At 48.8% G+C, this 26,605-nt stretch overlaps 2 protein-coding genes across 17 annotated transcripts in view; one reads left to right on the top strand and one right to left on the bottom strand.

Moving 5' to 3' along the window:
- LOC121000834 (zinc finger protein 383-like) overlaps positions 1–26,605 on the top strand; it is a 1,218,895-nt gene that overhangs the window by 876,250 nt on the left and 316,040 nt on the right. The gene's annotated exons all lie outside the window — the stretch shown is intronic.
- Positions 23,694–26,605, bottom strand: part of LOC121000856 (gastrula zinc finger protein XlCGF66.1-like) — a 576,261-nt gene continuing 573,349 nt past the window's right edge. Inside the window, exon 11 of the mRNA XM_040431589.1 lies at positions 23,694–24,150. Within this exon, the coding sequence (XP_040287523.1) occupies positions 23,948–24,150 (203 nt within the window). The 3' untranslated portion in view covers positions 23,694–23,947. The remainder of the gene's footprint in view (positions 24,151–26,605) is intronic.

Below are 26,605 nucleotides of genomic sequence, written 5' to 3'. Positions count from 1 at the left end.
CGTATTACCTGTGAAAGAAAAATATAACAGCGGTACATGGCCATGTACTAAAGGACGGAGACGATATCCACTTACCCACGAAAGATAAACGGAGTGTTGGGAGACTCACGCAAGCGCAGCAGCCAATTCAGGTCTCTCACGAGAGTTGAGACGGGATTCCAGCAAAGACCGGACCCGGAACAAGCGCAGCGGAGAAAGGCTGAAGCGTGGGACGCCACGGCAGAAGTCCTTCCGCAGACCTGAGTGAGCCCATAGAGGACGCAGTGAGTAACATTAAAGATAAGTGGAAATATACCGAACCGCTACAAGAAAAGCGGTATCAGCACTGAGATTCCAAACGTGCTGGATAATTAACTCTGTGTATTTAACGTACTGAGACTCCGATACCGCCACAGATAATGGACAATCTGTTCCTGGTCTCAAATAACATTTCATCTTAGACCACTCAATATTTTGTATTCTAGAAGACGTCACAAGATCTCAATTGATACATTTAGGACTGTGTGCCTTCATATATGAAGTGTTGATATATTTGTATCAGATAAGTATTATTGGATTTATCTGCAACACAGTATCTGTCGGCTTCTGTTTGCCCTGCAGATGACTGTGATCCAATAGCCCTACCTGATAGGAGGGACACGGATGCAGCCTGCTGCGGTCAGCAGTCAGAATTTGACACATTAGAGATATCCATCTCTTGCCTATATAACATCTCAAAGTGTTGAATACATTTGTACCAGATAACTATTATTGGATTTATTTTCAGCACAGCAAATATCGGTTTCTGTTTGCTACGCAGACGACTGCGATCCAATAGCCCTACCTGACGGAGGGGACACGGATGCAGCCTGCTGCGGTTAGCGGTCAGAACTTGATATATTAGAGATACCTATCTCTGGCTTATATATATGCTATATATACGTTTTATGTGAATTTTAGGATTTTATCCTGGTGCACACAGGACACGACTTTGATTGTTTAATAAATAATTTTATCTGAATCCTACGTGTATTCCAAACTGTTTGAGTGCCGGTTCTATTCTATTTTAGGATTTCAAAAGGTTTTGCCAGCTACACGACATCAGCCCAGCCGACCAAGTACCCCTGCTGGCAGGTAGATTGCCAGGCCGCGCCGCAGAGGCATACCGAATCGTCCCAGACGAAGACATCAGGAATTATCACAAAGTCAAACAAGCCATCCTAGCACGGTATGCCATTACCTCTGAGGCATACCGACTCAAATTCCGGGACATCAAGAAACAAACAAAAGACTCACACACTGAATGGGCACACCGACTACGAGCCGCCAAGGGGTGGATGAAAGCGACATGGGTCACCACTATGGAAGAGATGTTCCAGTTAATAGTAATGGAGCAGTTTTTTTATGGAATAACCACAGAACTGCAAAATTGGGTACGAGATCGCAAACCCCATACCCTACCAGAGGCAGCCAAGCTAGCTGACGAGTTCCAAGACACCATGCGAGACCAACGCACACCACACCGGACCACGTATGGATCTACCACCCCTCTGCCAGTAGTGACTACCTTGGCTCACCCACGACCAGCCGCGAGCCACAACCAGTACCCTCCTAGGTACAATACCCGACCACCGATCCGCTGCCACACCTGCAACGAACAGGGGCACATCCAGAGAGACTGCCCACGTAACCGACCACACCAGAACTGGAACCACCAGGGTCCTCCTCCCCCCAATCGGGCTGCTGCTAAAGAGAATCTGTGCTCCCAACATCCACAGTCACCTCAATAGAAGAGCCTCTGGGGATCCTACACGAGGTAAACCCCATACAAGCTGCCTCAGACAACCGCCGGGGCACCGCCAGGTGGTACACATGGAGGGAAAGAGTATACAAGGATTACGTGACTCTTGGGCCATGTTAACCCTGGTCCGAAATCATTTGGTGCCTAAGCACACCCTCACCGGAGACTTTGTAGCTGTACGGGTGGCAGTGGGAGCAATTTACAAAGTTCCCACTGCCAAGGTGCATTTTAATTGGGGGGCAGGGCATGGAAACGTGGAGGTGGGAATTATGCAGGATTTGCCCGTTGATGTTATTTTGGGCAACGACTTGGGGGAGCTTACCTCTGCTTTTGTCCCTCAACCAACTATCCAAGAGGCCTACCCGTTGTTACCCGGCAGCAAGCACGCACCACGGCTCCATCCGATCACTGGACTACGCCACTAGATACCCAGAGGCAGTGCCGTTGACCAATGTACACGCAGAGACTATAGCCGATGCCCTTAAGCAAATATTCTCCCATATGGGATTTCCCCAGGAGATTATATCGGATAGTGGCACCCAGTTCACTGCAGAGGTCACCCACCAAATCTGGAAAGTGTGTGGGGTGAAACCGATCTTAAACTCTGCCTACCACCCCCAGTCCAACGGGCTCTGTGAACGGTTTAACGGAACACTTAAACAGATGATCCGCACATTCATAGACACTCAAAAAGACTGGGAACGGTTTTTGCCCCACTTGCTCTTTGCCTATAGGGAAGTACCCCAAGAATACATGGGATTCTCCCCTTTTGAATTGTTGTTCAGGAGGAGAGTGAGGGGCCCCTTAGACCTTATCAGAGAACACTGGGAGGGAGGGGTAACTACGAATGGTACCCCTATTGTCCCATACGTGCTGGAGTTTAGGGAACGCTTGGAGGCTCTGACCCAGACAGTACGTACTAACCTCCAAGCGGCCCAACAACGACAGAGCAGATGGTATGAGAAGGGGGCCAGGCACCGCAGCTTTCAGGTCGGGCAGAAGGTGTTAATTCTATGGCCAGTCCCTAATGACAAGCTGCAGGCCTCCTGGCAGGGCCCATACAAGGTTGTGGGGCAAATCTGCGATACCACCTATGTGATCGACCCATGCGCTGGAGCAGGGGGCAGACGCATGCGAACATGCTGAAGCCCTACTACGAGCGCATAGAAGAGGTGACCGCTATTTGCGCCTCTGCCGCAGAGGACTTTGACAATTTATCTCTCCCAGACCTCCTAGAGAAAGAGGGCCAGAAAGAGGACCTGGAAGAGGTTCAGTTAGGTGAACGGCTGAGTCCCCAGGAAAGGGCGCAGGCTCATAGTCTAATAAGGGAAAAAGGAACCACTTTTTCTAATCTCCCCGGGTACACCCCGTTAGCCACCCACAGAGTAGAAACACCAGGGCAGACCCCTCTCCGCCAACCTCCTTACCGCATACCTGAATCCGTAAAGGATAATATGCGCAAGGAAATTGAAGAAATGTTACAACTAGGAGTCATAGAGCACTCTGAAAGCCCTTGGGCCTCCCCAGTAGTTCTGGTGCCAAAGCGGGATGGGACTACCCGCTTCTGCGTAGACTACCGGAGGCTTAATGATAAGACCGTATCCGATGCCTACCCTATGCACCGGATAGACGAGCTCCTGGACAAAATGGCCAGGGGCCAATACCTCACCACAATAGATCTTTGTAAGGGGTATTGGCAGATTCCCCTAGCCGAAGACGCCATCCCTAAGTCGGCGTTTGTCACCCCGTTTGGCCTGTACCAGTTTAAGATCATGCCATTCGGGATGAAAAACGCTCCGGTTACTTTTCAGAGGATGGTGGATCGGCTATTGGATGGGTTCCAGGAGTACGCTTGCGCCTATCTAGAGGATATAGCTATCTTCAGCCACTCCTGGACTGAACACCTGACCCACGTAGGAGCCGTACTAGACAGTATTAGGAAGGCAGGATTAACTCTGAAACCCAGTAAGTGCCCTATAGGGATGGCAGAAGTCCAATTCCTAGAACACCGGGTATGAAGCGGCCAACAAAAACCGGCTAAGGTAGAGGCTGTAGCCAAATGGCCAACCCCTCGTACCAAATCTCAAGTACTGGCATTCCTAGGTACCGCAGGATACTACCGTAAATTTGTACCCAACTACAGTACCCTGGCCAAACCCCTCACCGATTTGACCCGCAAGAATCTTCCTAAGATAGTAGTTTGGACCCCAGAGTGTGAGCAGGCATTCCAGCAACTAAAAACAGCTCTTGTGAATTCACCTATACTTGCCGACCGTGATCCAACTAAACGCTTTCTCGTCCACACAGACGCTTCTATGTTTGGATTGGCGGCAGTACTGAGCCAAGTCGGAGAAGATGGCGGCGAGCATCCAGTGGCTTACTTAAGCAGAAAACTTTTACCCCGGGAAGTAAGCTACCCCGCCATAGAAAAAGAATGCCTGGCTGTGGTGTGGGCCCTTAAAAATCTGCAGCCCTATTTGTATGGACAACCCTTTTCCTTACTCTCAGATCACAACCCGCTGGTGCGGTCTCACTACCAGAGCTTTGGGACGTTCTCATAGCTCTGTTTCTCCACCCCTGTGATGATGTCACTACTAGAGCTGGGAGGAGTTCTCACTACTCTGTTTACTTTTGGTTTCTTTCACCACAGCTGTCCTTCATGTGTTTGATTTCCCTCTCTTTATATTACCCCTCCTCCTATGATAGGATGTGGATTATAGTTCTCACTTCAGTTGTGGCTCTTGCTTTGGTTTCTTCACTTGTAGCTATCAGTTCACTGGACCTGTGTTCTACTGCAGCTAGCACTCCGGATATTGCCAGCCTGTCCTTGGATCCGTCTTCTCTGCGGCTGCAACACCTTCAGCTAAGTGTGCAGACATTGTTGTGTTCCTGTTTATTTTCTGACTGGATCTGAGGTGGCCACGGTTCCCTCCATATACTGAGTAGGGCACTGGTGGCCGTGCCCCTTCCACTATTGTAGGGGTTACAGGGGTCATTAGTCTTAGGCACGTGGGCATGCCTCGTTCCGCCATTTGGATCCGGGCATGTGCTTTAGCAGAATAGGGAGAGCGTTGAGGGTCTGACAGGGGTCACCCTTTATCCTCCCTAGTTCTGGGTCCAGTCAGTAGCTCTGTACTGTGTATTACTATTGTTGCTCACATACATCCGTGACATTATAATCCACCAAAACCGTCCTTTTTTGACATGGATCCGCTTTCTGACCTGGTTGACCGCATGCAGGGTCTTTCTTTGGAAGTAGCGGATCTCCGTCAATCTATGACCCAGCTTCAAGCATTGGGCCCTGCTCCGGCTCATGGAGTCTGTTGCGAGCCAAAGGTCTCACTTCCGGAGACGTTCTCCGAGGGCAGTGAGAGTTTTGTTCGTTTCAGAGAGGCATGCAAACTCCATTTTTGCTTGTGTCCTCACTCTTCTGGTAATCAAGAGCAGAGGGTGAGGATTGTCATCTCCCTGCTCAGGGGTAATGCTCAGACTTGGGCTTTTTTCGCTGCCATCAGGGGATCCCTCCCTTCGATCCGTGGAGGGATTTTTTGTGGCCCTGGGGCAGATTTATGATGACCCGGATCGTGTTGCTCTGGCCGAATCTAACCTACGTGTTTTATGCCAGAACAAACGGTCTGCGGAGCTTTATTGTTCTGAATTTCGGAGATGGGCAGCTGATTCGGGTTGGAATGATGCTGCACTCCGGAGTCAGTTCTGTCATGGTCTCTCGGAGAGATTAAAAGATGCGTTTGCTTTCCATGAGAGACCAACGTCCTTAGAGTCTGCCATGTCATTGGCGGTACGCCTTGACAGGCGTCTAAGAGAAAGAAACGAGACCTCTCTGTCCAACCATTGTCAGTCTAGGGGCAGTGGTGCGGACTCATTCAGTGTGCAGGGGCCTCATCCTGTCTCACTCCCCTCTGAGGAGGAGCCCATGCAGCTAGCTCGACTTGCCCCTGATAAAAGAGAATTTAGTCCTCAGAGTATGGTCTGTTTTTGTTGTGGGGGCATAGGTCATTTGGCAAATGTTTGTCCGTCTAGGAGATTCTTGAACCGTACTAAGAGCGATAATAAGAGAAAAACCTCAAAAGGTAAATCATCAAGTTCTGCTTCATCTGCTACTTTGGGCAAAGTTGATGTAGGATTTGATGCTTTTCCTCTGACCTGCAGTTCCCGTTTTCTCCTGTCTGCCAGGGTGGCGCTAGAGAGCAAAGTCATTTCTTGTGAGATTTTTGTCGATAGTGGAGCGGCCGTCAATCTTATTGACACTCAATTTGTAGCCATGCATGGTTTTCAGGTTTGCACATTAGATAAAGATATACCTGTTTTTGCTATTGACTCTGCTCCACTCTCACAGAGATCTCTGAAGGGCATTGTTCACAATATCCGGCTAGCTGTAGGTGACACTCATGTGGAGGATATATCTTGTTTTGTCGGATTGCGGATTGCCGTCTCCTCTAGTTTTGGGGTTACCCTGGCTCACTAGACATAACCCCACTATTGATTGGCAAGGAAGGCAAATAAATGAGTGGAGTGATTTTTGTAGAGAGAATTGTCTCACAGCGACTTTTGCAGAGGTGTCTACTAAAACGGTGCCATCATTTCTCTCTGATTTCTCGGACGTGTTTTCCGAGAGCGGTGTTCAGGAGCTACCTCCTCACCGGGAGTTTGACTGTCCCATTAACCTCATTCCCGGCGCCAAGCTGCCAAAAGCACGCCTCTACAATCTCTCTCAACCGGAAAGAATCGCTATGCGAACTTACATCTCCGAGAGTCTCGAAAAGGGGCATATTCGTCCCTCAAAGTCACCTGTGGCCGCGGGGTTTTTTTTTGTTAAAAAGAAAGATGGCTCTCTGAGACCTTGCCTAGATTTTAGGGAGCTGAACCGTATCACGATTCGCGATCCCTATCCCCTTCCTCTGATCCCGGACCTCTTCAATCAAATTGTTGGGGCCAAGGTGTTTTCCAAATTGGATTTGAGAGGCGCGTACAAACTGGTCAGGGTCAGAGAGGGGGATGAATGGAAAACGGCCTTTAATACCCCTGACGGGCATTTCGAGAATCTCGTTATGCCTTTCGGCCTGATGAATGCTCCGGCCGTCTTTCAGCATTTTGTTAATAGTATTTTCTATCATTTGATGGGGAAATTTGTATTGGTGTATCTTGATGATATTTTGATTTTTTCCCCTGATGTTCAGACCCATCAGGATCATCTTTTTCAGGTTCTGCAGATTCTGCGGGAAAATAAATTGTACGCCAAGCTGGAGAAATGTCTTTTTATGGTATCGGAGATTCAATTTCTGGGTTTTCTCCTCTCTGCTTCTGGTTTTCGCATGGATCCCGAGATGGTCCGTGCTGTACTTAAGTGGGAGCTTCCTGAGAATCAGAAGGCATTGATGCGCTTTCTGGGTTTTGCGAACTATTACATAAAGTTCATTTTGAATTATTCCTCTGTTGTCAAACCCCTCACTGACATGACAAAAAAGGGGGCGGATTTTTCCTCTTGGTCGGAGGAGGCGCTTACAGCCTTTTCTAAGATTAAAGAGAATTTTGCGTCTGCTCCCGTCTTGGTGCATCCCGATGTTTCCTTACCTTTTATTGTTGAGGTGGATGCTTCCGAGGTGGGTGTGGGTGCGGTTTTGTCCCAGGGCCCTTCCCCTGCCAAGTGGCGACCCTGTGCCTTTTTCTCTAAAAAACTCTCCCCGGCAGAGAGAAACTATGATGTGGGAGATAGGGAGTTGTTGGCCATCAAGTTGGCTTTCGAGGAATGGCGCCATTGGTTGGAGGGGGCCAGGCACCCTATCACCGTTTTTACCGACCATAAGAATCTGGCATACTTGGAGTCGGCCAGGCGTATGAATCCGAGACAGGCCAGATCGTCTTTGTTCTTCTCCAGATTCAATTTTGTTGGTACATTCCGACCTGGGATAAAAAATGTGAAGGCTGATGCTCTCTCTCGCTGTTTTCCGGGAGGAGGAAACTCCGAGGACCCGGGTCCCATTTTGGCGGAGGGGGTAGTTGTTTCTGCTTTATATTCCGATTTGGAGGCCGAGGTCCAGGCTGCCCAGACTGAGACACCTGCCCGTTGTCCTTCTGGGAAGTTGTTCGTGCCTCCTGAGCTACGTCACAAACTCTTTAAGGAGCATCATGATACTGTTCTTGCTGGTCACCCCGGGAGTAGAGCCACGGTAGATCTCATTGCTCGGAGATTTTGGTGGCCGGCTCTTCGTAAGTCGGTGGAGGGTTTTGTGGCTGCTTGTGAGACGTGCGCTCGCGCTAAGGTCCCTCGTTCACGGCCTTCAGGTTCCCTTCTCCCGTTACCCATTCCTTCCCGTCCTTGGACACACCTGTCCATGGACTTTATCACGGATCTTCCTCGTTCCTCAGGGAAGCCGGTGATCCTGGTGGTGGTGGACCGTTTTAGCAAGATGGCTCATTTCGTACCTTTCCCTGGTTTACCCAATGCTAAAACGTTGGCGCAAGCTTTTGTCGACCATATTGTTAAATTGCACGGCATTCCCTCTGATATTGTTTCCGATAGAGGCACGCAGTTTGTGTCCAGGTTCTGGAAGGCTTTCTGTTCTCGCCTGGGGGTTCGGCTGTCCTTCTCTTCTGCTTTTCATCCGCAGTCGAATGGTCAGACTGAGCGCCTCAATCAGAATCTGGAGACATATTTGCGCTGTTTTGTGGCAGAGAACCAGGAGGATTGGTGTTCATTTCTCCCTCTTGCTGAGTTTGCTCTGAACAACCGTCGTCAGGAATCTTCTGATAAGTCACCATTCTTTGGTGCATATGGGTTCCATCCGCAGTTTGGGACATTCTCGGGAGGGGCTCTTTCTGGTTTACCTGAGGAGGAGAGATTTTCCTCGTCTTTGTCTACCATTTGGCAAAAGATTCAGAGTAATCTTAAAAAGATGAGTGAGAGGTATAGGCGTGTGGCTGATAAGAGACGTGTGCCTGGTCCGGACCTGAATGTGGGTGATCTGGTGTGGTTGTCTACTAGAAACATTAAGTTGAAGATTCCCTCCTGGAAATTGGGTCCCAAGTTTATTGGGCCTTATAAAATCTTGTCAGTCATCAATCCTGTTGCCTTCCGTCTTGATCTTCCACGGGTTTGGAAGATACATAATGTATTTCACAGATCTCTCTTAAAACCATATGTCCAGCCCACGGTACCCTCCTCTTTGCCTCCTCCTCCGATTTTGGTTGATGGCAATCTGGAGTTTGAGGTTTCCAGAATTGTGGACTCTCGCATGGTCCGCGGTTCTCTTCAGTACCTCGTTCATTGAAGGGTTATGGTCCTGAGGAGAGGATGTGGGTTCCGGTGTCGGACATTAAAGCCACTCGCCTCATCAGGGCATTTCATAGGGCTCATCCTGAGAAGGTGGGTCCTGGGTGTCCGGAGTCCACCCGTAGAGGGGGGGGGGGGGGTACTGTCACTACCAGAGTTTTGGGACGTTCTCACAGCTCTGTTTCTCCACCCCTGTGATGATGTCACTACTAGAGCTGGGAGGAGTTCTCACTACTCTGTTTACTTTTGGTTTCTTTCACCACAGCTGTCCTTCATGTGTTTGATTTCCCTCTCTTTATATTACCCCTCCTCCTATGATAGGATGTGGATTATAGTTCTCATTTCAGTTGTGGCTCTTGCTTTGGTTTCTTCACTTGTAGCTATCAGTTCACTGGACCTGTGTTCTACTGCAGCTAGCACTCCGGATATTGCCAGCCTGTCCTTGGATCCGTCTTCTCTGCGGCTGCAACACCTTCAGCTAAGTGTGCAGACATTGTTGTGTTCCTGTTTATTTTCTGACTGGATCTGAGGTGGCCACGGTTCCCTCCATATACTGAGTAGGGCACTGGTGGCCGTGGTGCCCCTTCCACTATTGTAGGGGTTACAGGGGTCATTAGTCTTAGGCACGTGGGCATGCCTCGTTCCGCCATTTGGATCCGGGCATGTGCTTTAGCAGAATAGGGAGAGCGTTGAGGGTCGGACAGGGGTCACCCTTTATCCTCCCTAGTTCTGGGTCCAGTCAGTAGCTCTGTACTGTGTATTACTATTGTTGCTCACATACATCCGTGACATGCGGCTGAACAGGGTGTCAGGAGACAATGCCAGGCTGCTGCGCTGGAGTTTGGCGCTGCAGCCTTTTGACTTTACCATCCACTACCGCCCTGGGAAGCAAAATGGCAACGCCGACGGGTTATCCAGACAAACTGAACTTGAAAAGTGATCTGTGAGCGCTCCTCCGGACATCCCCAAGCTGATCCGTTGGGATCAGACTGTGTATGCCGGTGTCAGGATTCGAACCAGTGACCAGCCATGTCCCAGGCAGTAGCTCTAGCCACTAGACTACCAACCCTTCTGGACATTTCCTTCTACTGAACTCTTTGATCTACCTTGTTCCAGCCTTGCCTTGTTAATCTCTGTGATTCCTTGCACCTGCTACTTCCTCTTTATAAGCCCAGCCTCTTGCACCAGATCCCTGCTGGTTATTGTTCTTCTGGACTTGATCCTGCTGCATCTACTGCTGTTCCTCTGTTGCTACTGCTACCAACTCGACTGCTGCCGACCTTGAATTGTCCCCAACTACTCTTCTGCTTGTCCCTACCAACTGAACTGCTTCCACCGTTCCCGATCCGGATTGTCTGACCACGCTCACTGCCGCCTGCCCTGACCCACCGCCTGCTAACCGATTACGCCTCTGCCTGACTTCCTGCAACTACAACCTGCCTGCGGTCCTTGCCACTGGGCTCCACCTCCAGCCAGCTGTCCTCTGACTCAGGTGAGCCTGTAGGATTGCAACAGAATAACCAGCCCAAAAATGGAGTCCGCGATGGCCACCCTGCGCAAACAAGTCTCCGAACTTCAGGAGTTTGGCACCTCTGCCCAAAAGGAAATCAACTTCAAGGCGCAATCCAGAGCCAACAGAGGGAAATTATCGACTTACAGCGTCAACTACTGGACGCACGCGGCGCGGTCACAGACTCCCGCATGCCTCTCCCGTCAAAGTTTAACGGCGATCGGAGCCAGTTTCGGGGGTTCCTCAACCAGTGCCGTATCTACTTTCAGATGCAGCCGGGCTTCTTTTCCTCGGACAGAAAGAAGATCCTGTTCATCATTAACCGTCTAACTGACGAGGCCCTGGCATGGGCATCCCCATATGTGGAGTCCCACAGTCTCTTATTAAATAATCTAGACAACTTCACCGCAGCCATGAGCCAAGTCTTCGACGACCCTAACCGCTGCGCGACTGCCGAGGCTAGGCTGCACAGTCTACGGCAGGGAAGACGCTCTGTAGCCGAGTATACCTCCGAGTTCCGCCGCTGGGTCACGGACACCACCTGGAACCCCGCTGCTCAGAAAAGTCAATTTCGCCGCGGACTCTCCGAACTTATAAAGGATGAGCTCGCCAGGGTAGACGCCCCAGACGATCTGGATGACTTCGTCCAACTGTGCATCCGAATTGACCGGAGACTCGCGGAAAGAAGGAGAGAAAGACTCTGGTCCTTAGATAACAGGCCCGCGTACCCTTTCACTCCAATGACTCAGCCGGCTCACCAACCCTCCACCGAACCGATGCAGGTCGACACACTGCGCAAGACTCTATCGGCTGCTGAAAAGGAGAGACGACTGGCCGCGGGCCTCTGCCTTTACTGTGGCGAGCCAGGGCACTTCGCTATTAGGTGCCCCAATAAGACTTGCCGAACCATTGCTGTCACTGAATTACGGGAATTACAACAAGCTACAATTTCACCCTTGGCCTCTGAAACCATGGACACTACAGGTACCGGGTCCCACTTCATTGTTCCCATCCTTATCACCATTGGGGAACGACAGCTTCCCTGCTCCGCAATGCTTGAATCGGGGGCCGGCGGAAATTTCATGGACTTGACCTTCGCCCATGAGAACAACATACCACTGGTAACCAGGGCAGCCCCCATCGATCTGGAAACCGTCGATGGGACCCCGCTCTCTTCTGGGCCGGTTACGCACCAGACCGCTGATCTTCAACTTCTCGTCAAACCCGATCATCAGGAAACCATTCACTTCTCCCTGATCACCTCCCCTAAGTTTCCGGTGATCCTAGGCATCCCTTGGTTGGAAACTCACAACCCCTCGGTGGACTGGGATGCCCGCTGCATACGGTTCCGCTCGGACTTTTGTTCTCAGAACTGTTTACGTGAATCTGTCCCTTCTCCGCCAGAAGAACCTACCATATTCAGACTATCCACCAAGGAGCTTTTACCCCCTCAATATCTGGAGTTCCAGGATGTCTGTGACAAAAGAAATGCAGACAAACTGCCCCTCGCATCGGCCTTATGACTGCCCGATTGAGCTGTTACCTGGAGACGAAATACCCTTCGGCAGTATATACTCCCTCTCCGAGCCGGAACTAAAGGCCCTGAAGGAGTACTTAGACGAAAATCTAAAAAAAGGTTTTATCCGACCTTCCACATCCCCTGCAGGGGCCCCTTTCTTCTTCGTGGAGAAAAAAGACTCTTCTCTACGCCCTTGCATAGATTATCGAAAGCTCAACAACGTTACTGTGAAGAACCGGTACCCTCTCCCCCTGATTTCTGAACTCCTTGAGAGACTTCGGGCGGCAGAAGTCTTCACTAAGCACGATCTCCGAGGAGCCTACAACCTGGTCCGAATTCGCCCGGGGGACGAGTGGAAAACCGCCTTCCGAACCCGCTATGGTCACTTTGAGTATCTGGTCATGCCTTTCGGCCTCTGCAATGCCCCTGCTACCTTCCAACATTTTATCAACGACGTCCTCAGGGACATGCTTGACCAATTTGTGGTAGCATATCTGGACGATATTTTGATTTTCTCAGAAGACCCTGAACAACATCGTGGGCATGTCCGCAGGGTGCTACAGAAACTCAGTGAACAGTCTCTCTATATTAAACTGGAGAAGTGCGAATTTGAACAGACTTCCACCCAATTCCTCGGCTATATTATTTCACCGGAGGGCTTAAGTATGGATCCCCGGAAGATCCAGGCCGTGACTGAGTGGCCCGCCCCGAAGAACGAAAAGGAGATCCAGAGGTTTGTAGGTTTTGCAAACTTTTATCGGAAGTTCATCAGGAACTTTTCGAAAATCATCGCCCCAATCACTCAACTAACAAAAAAGACTGTCCCCTTCGTGTGGACTCCGGAGGCACAGGAGGCCTTTGCTAAACTGAAGTCCCTCTTCACCTCTGCCCCGATCCTGGCCCACCCAAACCCTGAATTACCATTTACGGTCGAGGTGGACGCCTCCGACGCTGCGGTGGGCACAATTCTGTCTCAACGTTCAGGGGAAAAGATGCTCCTACACCCTTGCGCTTTCTTCTCCCGCCAGATGTCCCCCGCTGAACGGAATTACGACATCGGGTATAAGGAACTGCTGGCAATCAAGGACGCTTTCACAGAGTGGAGACACTTGCTGGAGGGGGCCCATAATCCCATCTCTGTATACACTGACCACCGGAACCTAGAGTTTATCCACAGTGCCAAGAGACTCACCGCCAGACAGGCCAGGTGGAGTCTGTTTTTCTCCAGATTCAATTTTGTTATCTCCTATCGCCCTGGGTCGAAGAACGGCAAAGCGGATGCTCTCTCAAGGATGTTCTCTGAACCCTCTCAGATCAATGAGGCTCCGGCCGGTATCCTTCCCGACAGAAGCATCATAGGAGCCACCTACTTGAGGGAACTCCTGGGTTCCCTCAAGGAAGGGTATGGGAACGATCACCTCCTCACCTACCCACCTGGAGCTGTAAACCTTACTCTCAAGGGTGGCTACTGGTTGTACCGGGATCAGCAGTTGTACGTACCAGAATCTGCACGACTTGACGTACTTAAACTCAACCACGATTCCAAACCGGCCGGCCATCTGGGTATCAGAAGGACCCAGGAGCTCCTCTCCCGTTTCTTCTGGTGGCCAACTTACAGAAAAGATACCGAGAGGTTTGTCTCCTCATGCACGACGTGCGCCCGCAACAAGACCCCCCGCTCCTCCCCCGTGGGCTTGCTATGTCCACTCCCGGTTCCCTCCCGCCCCTGGGGTTCAATCTCCATGGACTTTATTGTGGAACTTCCTCCCTCCAAAGGCATGAACACCGTTCTGGTCGTCGTCGACCGTCTCACCAAAATGGCCCACTTCATCCCCTGCAAGGGCCTACCTACCGCCAAACAGACGGCCGATCTCGTACTCCGAGAGGTTTTTAGGCTACATGGGGCCCCAGACGATGTTGTTTCGGATCGGGGAGTACAGTTCACTTCCAGGTTCTGGAGAAACTTCTGTCAAGCCCTTGGGATCAAGGTGAACCTGTCTTCTGCGTTCCACCCCCAATCCAATGGGCAGACCGAGAGAACGAATCAAACCCTCGAGCAGTATTTGCGCTGTTTCGTCACCCATCTGCAGGACGACAGGCTGGACCACCTCTCTACGGCCGAGTTCGCCTATAACAATGCGGAGCACAGTTCTACCCAATACAGCCCGTTCTACGCTAACACCGGCCTACACCCAACCTTCATCCCTCACTTGCCCATTTCCACCACAGTCCCAGCTGTGGCCGAACGTCTTGCAAGTCTACAACAGGCACAGGAAAATATTCGGGACAATCTACATCGAGCCCAGAGCCGCTTCAAGCAGGCAGCGGATAAACACCGCAAACCCGCTCCGGAATTCCAGGTAGGGGACAAGGTGTGGCTCTCCACCAGAAACCTAAGCCCAAAGGTTCCCTCCCGGAAGTTGGGCCAAAAATACATGGGTCCTTTCCGGATCACGGCTCGAATCAACGAAGTCACCTTCCGACTCGACCTTCCCGACTCCATCCGAGTGCACCCGGTTTTCCACTGCTCTCTCCTGAAACCACATGTTGAGAACACTTTCCCAGGCCGCCACCCCCCTGCTCCGAAGAGTACAAGACCAGGAGGAATACACTGTGGCCAAGATCCTTGACTCCAGACTCCACCGTGGAAGGCTGCAGTATCTAGTTGGGTGGAAGGGCTATTCCCCCGAGGATAACTCCTGGGAGCCGGAGGAAAATGTCCATGCCCCCAGACTGGTAAAATCTTTCCACCAAAGACATCCCGATAAACCATCATCTGCGGTGCCCGGAGGTCACCTTGGAAGGGGGGGGGGAGTACTGTCAGGATTCGAACCAGTGACCAGCCATGTCCCAGGCAGTAGCTCTAGCCACTAGACTACCAACCCTTCTGGACATTTCCTTCTACTGAACTCTTTGATCTACCTTGTTCCAGCCTTGCCTTGTTAATCTCTGTGATTCCTTGCACCTGCTACTTCCTCTTTATAAGCCCAGCCTCTTGCACCAGATCCCTGCTGGTTATTGTTCTTCTGGACTTGATCCTGCTGCATCTACTGCTGTTCCTCTGTTGCTACTGCTACCAACTCGACTGCTGCCGACCTTGGAATTGTCCCCGACTACTCTTCTGCTTGTCCCTACCAACTGAACTGCTTCCACCGTTCCCGATCCGGATTGTCTGACCACGCTCACTGCCGCCTGCCCTGACCCACCGCCTGCTAACCGATTACGCCTCTGCCTGACTTCCTGCAACTACAACCTGCCTGCGGTCCTTGCCACTGGGCTCCACCTCCAGCCAGCTGTCCTCTGACTCAGGTGAGCCTGTAGGATTGCAACAGCCGGCTTGGTTGGGGGGAGCATTGTGGCAGACATCTTATAGAATGTCTTTCTTGTCTGTACCTCTTCCCCTCCCCCCTTTTCCTGTCCCATTGTTTCACCAGCAGGGTGTTGTCTCAGGGAAACTGGGAGACCAGTTTAAACTACCTGCAGTGTCCCCCCTCAACCTCCCATCAGCCCTTGCTATTGTCTGACGCCACCTTTCCTTGTACAATAGTAATCTATGTATTGTATGTAAATGAGGCTTTTGGAGGTTTGAAACCAGGTGCGCATGCCTAGTAAAGTCAGTTGACTCCCAAACTGTGTGTCGTCCAGTTACTGGGGAAATTGTCTCTTGGATATTGACCTGCTTCTTCAGCTACAAGGGGATTTAAGTGAAGATATTAAGGGTATACCTTGAAGCTCCACAACATGTGACTTTTTGATGTTTGTTTATTCAGTTTTCAATCACTTTATCTTTAAAGGCAGAAGTCGTTAAATACCCAAAACCTGCCGTACATGTATGGCAAGTGTTATGAAGGGGTTAAAACGGCTTCTCCCCTACGTGCATTCTCTGATGTTTAACACAATCCGATTGGTAGGTAAAACATTTCCCACAGGCCGTACATAATTATGGCCTCTCCCCTGTATGATGGCTTTCATGGTGAAGATTGGGTTTCAGAGCCCACCATTTCCCACATTCTGGACAGGAATACAGCTTCTCCCCTGTGTGTATTCTTGATCTCTCTCAAAACTTAATTTATGAGTAAAATATTTCCCTGCATGAAAGTGGCTTTTCCTGTGGGAATTTTTTAATGCTCAACAATATATTTTTGAGTTAAACATTCTTAACACGACTACAGATTTTTTTACCCATGTGACAGGTTTGATGTTGAAGATCTGATTTTCTAACAAAATATCAGTCACATCCTTAACATGAATACGGCTTCTTCTTTGTGCAAATTTGCTGATGTCTCTCAAGACTTGATTTCATGGTAAAATATTTTCCAACATTCTGAACATGAATACGGCTTCTCTTTGTGTGAACTTTCTGATGTTTCTGAAGATTTGATTTGTGATTAAAACATTTTCCACATTCTGAACATGAATATGGCTTTTCCTTTGTGTGAACTTTCTGATGACTACGAAGATTTGATTTGTGATTAAAACATTTCCCACAATCTGAACATGAATATGGCTTCTCCCCTGTGTGAATTCTCTGATGGACAACAAGAGAATATTTCTGAGTAAAACATTTCCCACATTCTGAACATGAATACGGATTCTCTCCCGTATGAACTATCTGATGCCTCTCAAGTTCTGCTTTGAGAGTAAAACATTTCCCACACTCTGAACAAGAACACGTCTCTCCCGTGTGAACTCTCTGATGCCTCTTAACTTCTGATTTGTAAGTAAAACATTTCCCACAGTCTGAACATATATACGGCTTTTCCCCTGTGTGAATTCTCTGATGGTTTATAAAATGTGATTTCTGAGTAAAACATTTCCCACATTCTGAACATGAATACGGCTTCTCTCCCGTGTGAACTCTCTGATGCCTCTCAAGTTCTGATTTGTGAGTAAAACATTTCCCACATTCTGAACATGGATATGACTTCTTCCCTTTCTGAGCTCTTTGGGCTCTCTCACTCCTTTTGTGGCTTGCATTCTGGTTAACAGTCTGATACGTATCTGATGTGACACCCGGATCATCTGCATTATAATCTGTAGATATAAATTGTCCCTCCAAGCTCCCAGTACAGTCACCTGACAAGAACAAAATTAAGCAAAATTAATTTTAATAATAGAATTTTTTAAATAAGGCCTCATGCACACGACAGTACTTTTTCACGGTCCGCAAAAACTGGGTCCGTAGGTCCGTGATCCGTGGGTCTTCCTTGATTTTTGGAGGATCCACGGACATGAAAAAAAAGTCGTTTTGGTGTCCGCCTGGCCGTGCGGAGCCAAACGGATCCGTCCTGAATTACAATGTCAATGGGGACGGATCCGTTTGACGTTGACACAATATGGTGCAATTGCAAACGGAGCTGTCCCCCATTGACTTTTAATGTAAAATCAGGAGTCCCTTTTATACCATCGGATCAGAGTTTTCTCCAATCCGATGGTATATTTTAACTTGAAGCGTCCCTATCACCATGGGAACGCCTCTATGTTAGAATATACTGTCGGATATGAGCTAGATCGTGAAACTCAGATCCGACAGTATATTCTAACACAGAGGCGTTCCCATGGTGATGGGGACACTTCAGGTTAGAATATACAAAAAAAAAACTGTGTACATGACTGCCCCCTGCTGCCTAGCAGCACCCGATCTCTTACAGGGGTCTGTGATCCGCACAATTAACCCCTCATGTGCCGCACCTGAGGAGTTAATTGTGCGGATCTCAGCCCCCTGATCGGGTGCTGCCAAGCAGCAGGGGCCAGACCCCCTTCTCTCCCCAGTATTAAATTCATTGGTGGCCAGTGTGGCCGGCCCGCCCTCCCTCCCCTGTAGTTAACTCGTTGGTGGCCAGTGGGCCCTCTCCCCTCCCTCCCCCTCCTAATTAAAATCTCCCCCCCTATCATTGGTGGCAGTTGAGAGTACCGATAGGTGTCCCAGTTTAATCGCTGGGGCTCCGATCGGTAACCATGGCAACCGGGACGCTACTGCAGTCCCGGTTTCCATGGTTACTTAACAATTTGTAGAAGCATTATACTTACCTGCGAGCTGCGATGTCTGTGTCCGGCCGGGAGCTCCCCCTACTGGTAAGTGACAGATCATTAGGCAATGCACTGCACAGACCTGTATGATGCTTCTACAAATTGCTAAGTAACCATGGCAACCGGGACTGCAGTAGCGTCCCGGTTGCCATGGTTACCGATCAGAGCCCCAGCGATTAAACTGGGACTCCAATCGGTACTCTTCACTGCCACCAATGATAGGGGGGGGAGATTTTAATTAGGAGGGGGAGGGAGGGGAGAGGGCCCACTGGCCACCAACAAGTTAACTACAGGGGAGGGAGGGGGTGCTGGCTACCAATGAGTTAACTACAGGAGAGGGAGGGGGGGGCCCCACTGGCTACCAATGAGTTAACTACAGGGGAGGGAGGGGGGGGGGGGGCGGCCGCACTGGCCACCAATGTGTTAACTACAGGGGGGGGGGGGGGGGGGGGGTCTGCCCCCTGCTGCCTGGAAGCACCTGCCAGGCAGCAGTCATGTACACAGTTTTTCAGTATATTCTAACCTGAAGCGTCCCCATCACCATGGGAACGCCTCTGTGTTAGAATATACTGTCGGATCTGAGTTTTCACGAAGTGAAAACTCAGCTCTGAAAAAGCTTTTATGCAGACGGATCTTCGGATCCGTCTATATGAAAGTAACCTACGGCCACGGATGCCAATCTTGTGTGCATCTGTGTTCTTTCACGGACCCATTGACTTGAATGGGTCTGTGAACCGTTGTCCGTCAAAAAAATAGGACAGGTCATATTTTTCTGACGGACAGGATACACGGATCACGGTCTCGGCTGCAAAACGGTGCATTTTCCGATTTTTCCACGGACCCATTGAAAGTCAATGGGTCCACGAAAAAAAACAAAAAACGGCACAACGGCCACGGATGCACACAACGGTCGTGTGCATGAGGCCTAATACTGATATTTTTTAACATATAAAAATGCAGTTTAGTGCAGGGCAGTGGAGAGGAACAGTGCGGTGATGTATGAGGAAGCCATGGCTATGGAGTCAGCGTAAGGCCGGATTACTATTCTCTATTAAAATCCTTTGTATAAAATAATCTGCCTCAAAGGGAACCTGTCACCTGTAGTACGTGGCCCTCACAGGGGCAGCATAGTGTAGTCACAGGCCCGGTGATTTCAGCGGTCTGTCACATCTGTGCTGGCAGTCAGTACTGAGAAGCCGAACCCCACAGTGTGCACCAGGGCTGCGAGGGAGACAAGTCCAATAAGTGACTACCTCTACCCTCCCCTGCCTCCGGATCCAGACTGACTGGTTTTCCTATGCACAACTGGAAAGAAACCTGCCAGTGAATGTCGGGAGGAGGCGGATGGTGGAGGTAGTGAGCCTCATCGGACTCATCTCCCTCCTAGTGCTGGCAATGTGCTGTGGGGTTTGGACTATCGGTAATCTAAAAGTACTGACTGCCAGCACAGAAGTGATAGGTTCCCTCTAAAGAGCATCTGTCAGCAGGATCAACCCTATTAAACCAGGCTTACTGCTTGTTACAGTTAATCATACTGAGTGGAACGACCCTTCCGTTCTTTAACAAGAGCTCCAAAACTGCATGTGAGGATCAGGAATTATAAGTAAATAATTGTGGCAGAGTCACTAAGACCGTCCCCGCTTCCCCGATGCATTCTATATGCTACATGTCAGACCCCGACTATGCCCCTGCTAATGTGCTCCCTAAGGAGTCAGCAAGGGGACCATTAGAGGATGGGTGGGGGGCAGTGCTGGAGTCTTAAGTAGGAGCAGAATGGTAGTCGGAAATTGTGGCAGGTTGTCACAGACAGCTGGGAAGCTGAGCAGAGTGGGGGCGATTGGTTACTTATCTGGAATCTCTTAGTATATAGGACCGGCCAGAGGCAACCAGTATTTAGGGTTGGAGACCTGCTTTTATTAGACTGTGGAAATGCTGTTAGACTCTGCCCGGAAAGTCCAGTCCTGCTGAATGGGTTCACAAAGGGAAGAACAGGTGACAACTCCAGCCTTCTGATCAGCACTGTGGGATATCAGGTGGTCAAACAATTAAAGGGGTTGTTCAGTTAGTGACCTTTTCTACAGACCCCACATATAAGACGTACTTTTTCCCCCAAAAGTGTGTGTGTGGGGGAGAAATGTCAGTGTATCTTATAAAGCGAATACTAGTGAGTGCTTCCATTATTCAGTTTTACCGTGTAGGGAACGCAGTAAAAATAAAACCCATTGCACTGTGGTGGAACTGCACTTTAAGTCATAAAAAATTGGACGCGGGAGTAAAAAATTGAAATGAAAGACATAAAAATTACCCGGGGCTGAAAGGGTTAAGAAAGTAGTGCTGTCCTATCTAGTTATTACTGGATCCTAAGTGACAATCACGGCCAGGTCAGTCTATAAGACGCAGTTTCTCTCCTTGTTATGTGAAGTGTTACCTGAATTCATCTCAAGGGGCTAAGGCAGATCAGGTCTTCCCACCGATGAAGAGAATGTTGGTCTCTCCTACGTTCTGGTTTATGTTGACCACACCGAGCCTTTTACCCTGTATACTGAGGGAAGCTTGGAGAGGCTGGGGGGCAATCCTGACCCAAATTCAAGATGGCAGTGAGCGAGTAATGGCCTATACTAGCAGAGCACCGAGAGGTGGAGGGAAGAACCCGGAGAGAACTATTAGGCCACAGCTGCTGGGGGTAGTACAGGATTTTACTGAGAGGTTTAATGGCATCTTGTTGGCAGCAGAATTTTGTGTAGTGGACAGACAGACATCGCCTAGTGCCTTGGGACACCGCCGTCTCGGGGTGGGGGGTGCAGAGCAGCAGTAAATGGCCAGGAGGACAAAGATCAAATACAAGGTACGGTACTGACATAGCAGTGGGAATACTGCTGTTCTGCGACCCAGTAGAAACAGCCAGTGGTCCCAGTAATACAATGGTAGAAGATATAACCTTCCTCTTCCATGGCTGAGATCTATGACTAAGCCTCCATACTCTTACAGCCAACTGAACATTCCAATATAATGGTGAAGTAATCGGCTGGCGCTCTCTATCTGGCTCTGTATGGATCAATCACAGAACCAAGTAGGTTAACCTACTAACACGGATACTTCCATAATCAGAACATTAGGACGATTGTGGACGTCCAGATGTATACTTACCTGTAAGTGGAATGATATGCGCTTTATTTCATTTTAGTTTTAATGTTCATGTGCCATAAACCGCACAATAGTGAGAACCTCCGGCACAGTTAAAAGATTCCGCTTTATTATACTCACAGACGTAAAATGATTTTTCAGCATATCAACATAGCAATATTCTTTCCCGGGTTTCATATATAGCTTCATCAGGGGCGAGAATCTACCACGCCTAGGGTAGGCGGTTATTTAACCCCCTCCCCCCCACATGGCACAGCTGATGATTATATTGCTCATACAATTGCCCAAGGGATTTCTCCAAAGTGCTCATATTCCAAAATAAAATACATAAAACACAAATAAAAATACATTCCATTCATCTTTTGAAAATTTCACATACAAGCACCGCAATAGCTTTTCCATGCCGACTCTCCCCTTTGGGAATTAATTTCCAAACACGGCTAGGTCAACCAATGACTAACTTCAAAATGCTTCATTCATGAATTCACAAGTCCAGGTCCATTCCCTCCCCCTGCTGGACAATTCACTGCTCCGGCGCACTACAATGCCAATATCCCAAATATATTCAAACTAAGCAAGGGTTGAGATGGAATTCTATATTCATCCCTTTAGGTTGGAGGGCGCTTAGTTTATATATCCACTCGATCTCTCTTCTATTTATTTGCATAACTGGGTCCTCACCCCGCCAATGGGGTTTAACCAGTTCCACTCCCATGAATTTCAAACACCTTGGGTTCTTCTCATGGTGCTCCTTAAAATGCATAGAGACAATATGGGTAGTTAGACCTTTTTTGATGTTACAGATGTGTTCCTGTATTCTAACTTCCAGTTTCCTGAGGGTTCTTCCTACATACTGGAGGCCACAAGGGCACTCCAGTACGTATATCACCCCCTCATTCTTACAGGACAGACCCCCCTTATTATTAGGCAACTTCCTTTCCTTTGGCAAAATGGGTCAAAAGAAGGACTTGACAGGCTCAGAAAAGTCAAAAATAGTGAGATATCTTGCAGAGGGATGCAGCACTCTTAAAATTGCAAAGCTTCTGAAGCGTGATCATCGAACAATCAAGCGTTTCATTCAAAATAGTCAACAGGGTCGCAAGAAGCGTGTGGAAAAACCAAGGCGCAAAATAACTGCCCATGAACTGAGAAAAGTCAAGCGTGCAGCTGCCAAGATGCCACTTGCCACCAGTTTGGCCATATTTCAGAGCTGCAACATCACTGGAGTGCCCAAAAGCACAAGGTGTGCAATACTCAGAGACATGGCCAAGGTAAGAAAGGCTGAAAGACGACCACCACTGAACAAGACACACAAGCTGAAACGTCAAGACTGGGCCAAGAAATATCTCAAGACTGATTTTTCTAAGGTTTTATGGACTGATGAAATGAGAGTGAGTCTTGATGGGCCAGATGGATGGGCCCGTGGCTGGATTGGTAAAGGGCAGAGAGCTCCAGTCCGACTCAGACGCCAGCAAGGTGGAGGTGGAGTACTGGTTTGGGCTGGTATCATCAAAGATGAGCTTGTGGGGCCTTTTCGGGTTGAGGATGGAGTCAAGCTCAACTCCCAGTCCTACTGCCAGTTTCTGGAAGACACCTTCTTCAAGAAGTGGTACAGGAAGAAGTCTGCATCCTTCAAGAAAAACATGATTTTCATGCAGGACAATGCTCCATCACACGCGTCCAAGTACTCCACAGCGTGGCTGGCAAGAAAGGGTATAAAAGAAGAAAATCTAATGACATGGCCTCCTTGTTCACCTGATCTGAACCCCATTGAGAACCTGTGGTCCATCATCAAATGTGAGATTTACAAGGAGGGAAAACAGTACACCTCTCTGAACAGTGTCTGGGAGGCTGTGGTTGCTGCTGCACGCAATGTTGATGGTGAACAGATCAAAACACTGACAGAATCCATGGATGGCAGGCTTTTGAGTGTCCTTGCAAAGAAAGGTGGCTATATTGGTCACCGATTTGTTTTTGTTTTGTTTTTGAATGTCAGAAATGTATATTTGTGAATGTTGAGATGTTATATTGGTTTCACTGGTAAAAATAAATAATTGAAATGGGTATATATTTGTTTTTTGTTAAGTTGCCTAATAATTATGCACAGTAATAGTCACCCTCACACACAGATATCCCCCTAAAATAGCTAAAACTAAAAAAAAAACTTATACACCGGATAGGCTGCCACATCTTTATTTTGAGAACAATGTTAATTCACACTGTATACAGTAGCAGTATAAATATACAAACCAATTAGAGTACCGGAAGGAACAAGTGGGGGGGTAGTATTGGGTGCTGTCATTCCGGACTCCTGGAAAGCAGTTTACCGATAAACTAAACATATGTTTCCAGGACGTCCTCCATGACAGCACCCATAGAGAACTAACAACTTAGAACGCAATATTAGGGGGGGGATCACTGCCTGAAGGACCTTACGGCCAAAAGCTAAGTCCTGATTGGCCATTGAGTCCAGTCTGTAGTGTCTGACAAAAGGTAGTGGAGGAAGACCAGGGTGCTGCCTTGCAGATCTGATCAATGGAAGCTCCGGCTTTCTCTGCCCAGGTTGTAGCCATGGCTCTGGTAGAATGAGCCCTCAAGGTTATGGGACAAGATAAATTCTGCAGTCTGTAACATTCCTTGATGGTCTCCTTGATCCAGTGGGCTAAAGAGGTCTTAGAGGCTTTGCACCCTCTGTTCCTGCCACCGAATTGGATGAAGAGGTTTGCTGACTTTCTCCAAGGTTTCGTCCGCTTGATGTAGGCGAGGACTGCTCTTCTCACATCTAGACAGTGGAACCGCTCTTCCTGTGTGTTTTTGGGGGCGGTACAAAATGAAGGGAGAATTATCTCCTGTTCTCTGTGAAATACTGAGACAACCTTGGAAAAAAAGGAATGATCCAACTTAAGAACTATCCTATCGTCTAGGACCTTCAAAAATGTCTCCCTAACTGACAGGGCCTGAATCTCGCCTATCCTGCGAGCAGTAGTGATGGCTAATAGAAATACCGTCTTGAAGGATAGAAGTTTGTCGGAAATATCCTCAATAGGTTCGAAGGGAGAATCACAAATACTGTTTAGTACTATATTTAAGTCCCACGTGGGAACCGTTTGTCTTAGGGTCGGTCGCATTCTGGAGACTGCTCTGACAAATCTCTTGACCCACCTGTGTTCTGCTAATGGGAAGTCTAATCAGCTACTCAAGGCTGTGATCTGTACCTTGAGTGTGCTTGGTTTTAAACCCATATGAAATCCTCTCTGGAGGAAATCTAGTATGTTTCCTATGGACGGATTTCTAGACCCTGGATGATTTTGAACTAGCCAAGATGAGAATCTCTTCCATATTTTAAGATATATGGCCGAAGTCACAGGTTTACGGCTTTGTTGTAGCGTTGATATTACCTGATCGGAGAGACCCTTCTTCCTCAGGGTCTGCCTCTCAGGATCCAAGCAGTCAGTCTCAACTTGTTGAGATTGGGATGCTCCAGAGGCCCTTGCGTTAACAGGTCTCTCCTGTCTGGAAGGGGGTACGGGTCTTTAATTGACATTTCTTTCAAGATCGGGTACCAGGCTCTCTTGGGCCAGTCTGGCGCAATAAGGATCAGAGTGGTAACACTGGTCCTCATCTTCTTTAGGACTGCCGGGAGTAAGGGCAAAGGAGGAAAGGCGTAAGCCAGCTTCATATCCCAACTCTGGGCTAAGGCGTCTACTGCCACTGGGTTTTCACTGGGGTTTAGCAAGTAAAAACAGTCCAGCTGAGAATTCTCCCTGGACGCGAAGAGATCTATCTCTGGTAGACCCCATAGCTGGCAGATCTGTCTGAAAACCTGTTTGTTCAGATTCCATTCTCCTGCATGGATCCTGTGACGGCTTAGGAATTCGGCTCTCAAGTTCCGAGACCCTTTTAAATGGGTCGCTGAAATGGACAGGACTTCCCTCTCTGCCCATGTGAAGATCTGATCTGCTAGATCCTGAAGGAGTGGGCATCTGGTTCCGCCTTGTCTTTTTAGATAACATACCGTAGTTATATTGTCGGATAGGATCCTGACGTGCTGACCTTTGAGAAGATGTCTGGCTGCTCTCAGAGTCTTCAGCACTGCCTTCAGTTCTCGGTAATTTGAGGATTTTATTCTGTCCTGAAGCACCCAGGAACCCTGGAAGAGATGCTGGTCCACATGCCCCCCCCCCCCCAGCCATTCAGACTTGCGTCTGTGGTAACTATTATGGCTGGAGTCATATTCCACGGAACCCCTTTTTCCAAATTCATTGGTTCCATCCACCAGGATAGGGATTTCACAACTTTGTCTGATAATTTTATCCTGGAGTTCAGAGAGCGGTGGTCTCTGTCCAGGCTGTCAATTCTGCCTCCTGGAGGGTCCTGGAGTGGAATTGGGCCCAAGGTATAATTGAGATACAGGAGGTCATCAGTCCCAGGATCTGCATGGCTTCTCTGATTGAGTGGGTTCTCTTCTTTTTGAATAACTCCATCTTTTGTCTTAAATTGATTTGTTTCCTCTCTGGTAGAAAGGAGTGTTGTATCCTTGTATCTAGGATAGTGCCCAGGAATTCTTTCCTCGTATCTGGTATCAGATCCGATTTTGGATAGTTCACGATCCATCCGAAGTCCTTGAATAGGGCTAAAGTCTGATGGATGTCCCCCTTCAATTTTTGTACTGAATCTGCTATCAGTAAAAAATCGTCCAGGTAGGGCACGATTGTAATTGAATTCTGGCGAAGGCAGGCCATCATTTCTGATACTATCTTTGTGAAGAGACGGGGGGCGGATGAAATCCCGAAAGGCAGGCACTGAAATTGGTAGTGAAGGATCTCCTCCTTGTACTTAACCGCAAACCTTAGATACTGTTGATGTTGGAGATGTATGGGGATGTGGTAGTACGCGTCTTTGAGGTCCAGTGTGCAAAGGTGAGCACCTGGTGGGATCAGAGGAGTAGAGGATCTTATTGATTCCATCTTGAATCTGTAGTAGGTCACCCACCGGTTTAGGAATTTTAAATTGATAATCGTCCTCACCGACCCGTCTTCACAAAGAATAGTCTCGAATAGTGACCTTTGAACTGCTAGGGAGGAGGAAACTGGGTGATAGCTCCTAGAACCAGAAGCTTTTGAATATGTGACCGCAGTTGTTGCTGAAGGAGAGGAGATTCGAAGTAAGTCACCTGGAAGGTTTGTGGAGGAGGAGTTCTGAAATCTATCCTGAAGCAGTCTCTGATGGAGTCCAGGATCCACTGATTGTGAGTGATTCTCTTCCATCTTTCCCAAAAGTGACGAAGTTTCCCTCCAACCGGTCTGGCGTCATGGTTTTTCTGTGTTGGTA

This window comes from Bufo bufo, chromosome 5 (assembly GCF_905171765.1).
Source record: "Bufo bufo chromosome 5, aBufBuf1.1, whole genome shotgun sequence".
In the NCBI taxonomy this organism is placed as follows: domain Eukaryota; kingdom Metazoa; phylum Chordata; class Amphibia; order Anura; family Bufonidae; genus Bufo; species Bufo bufo.
Note: the sequence above shows the minus strand (reverse complement) of the source record. Positions and strands in the feature narration are given on the sequence as shown.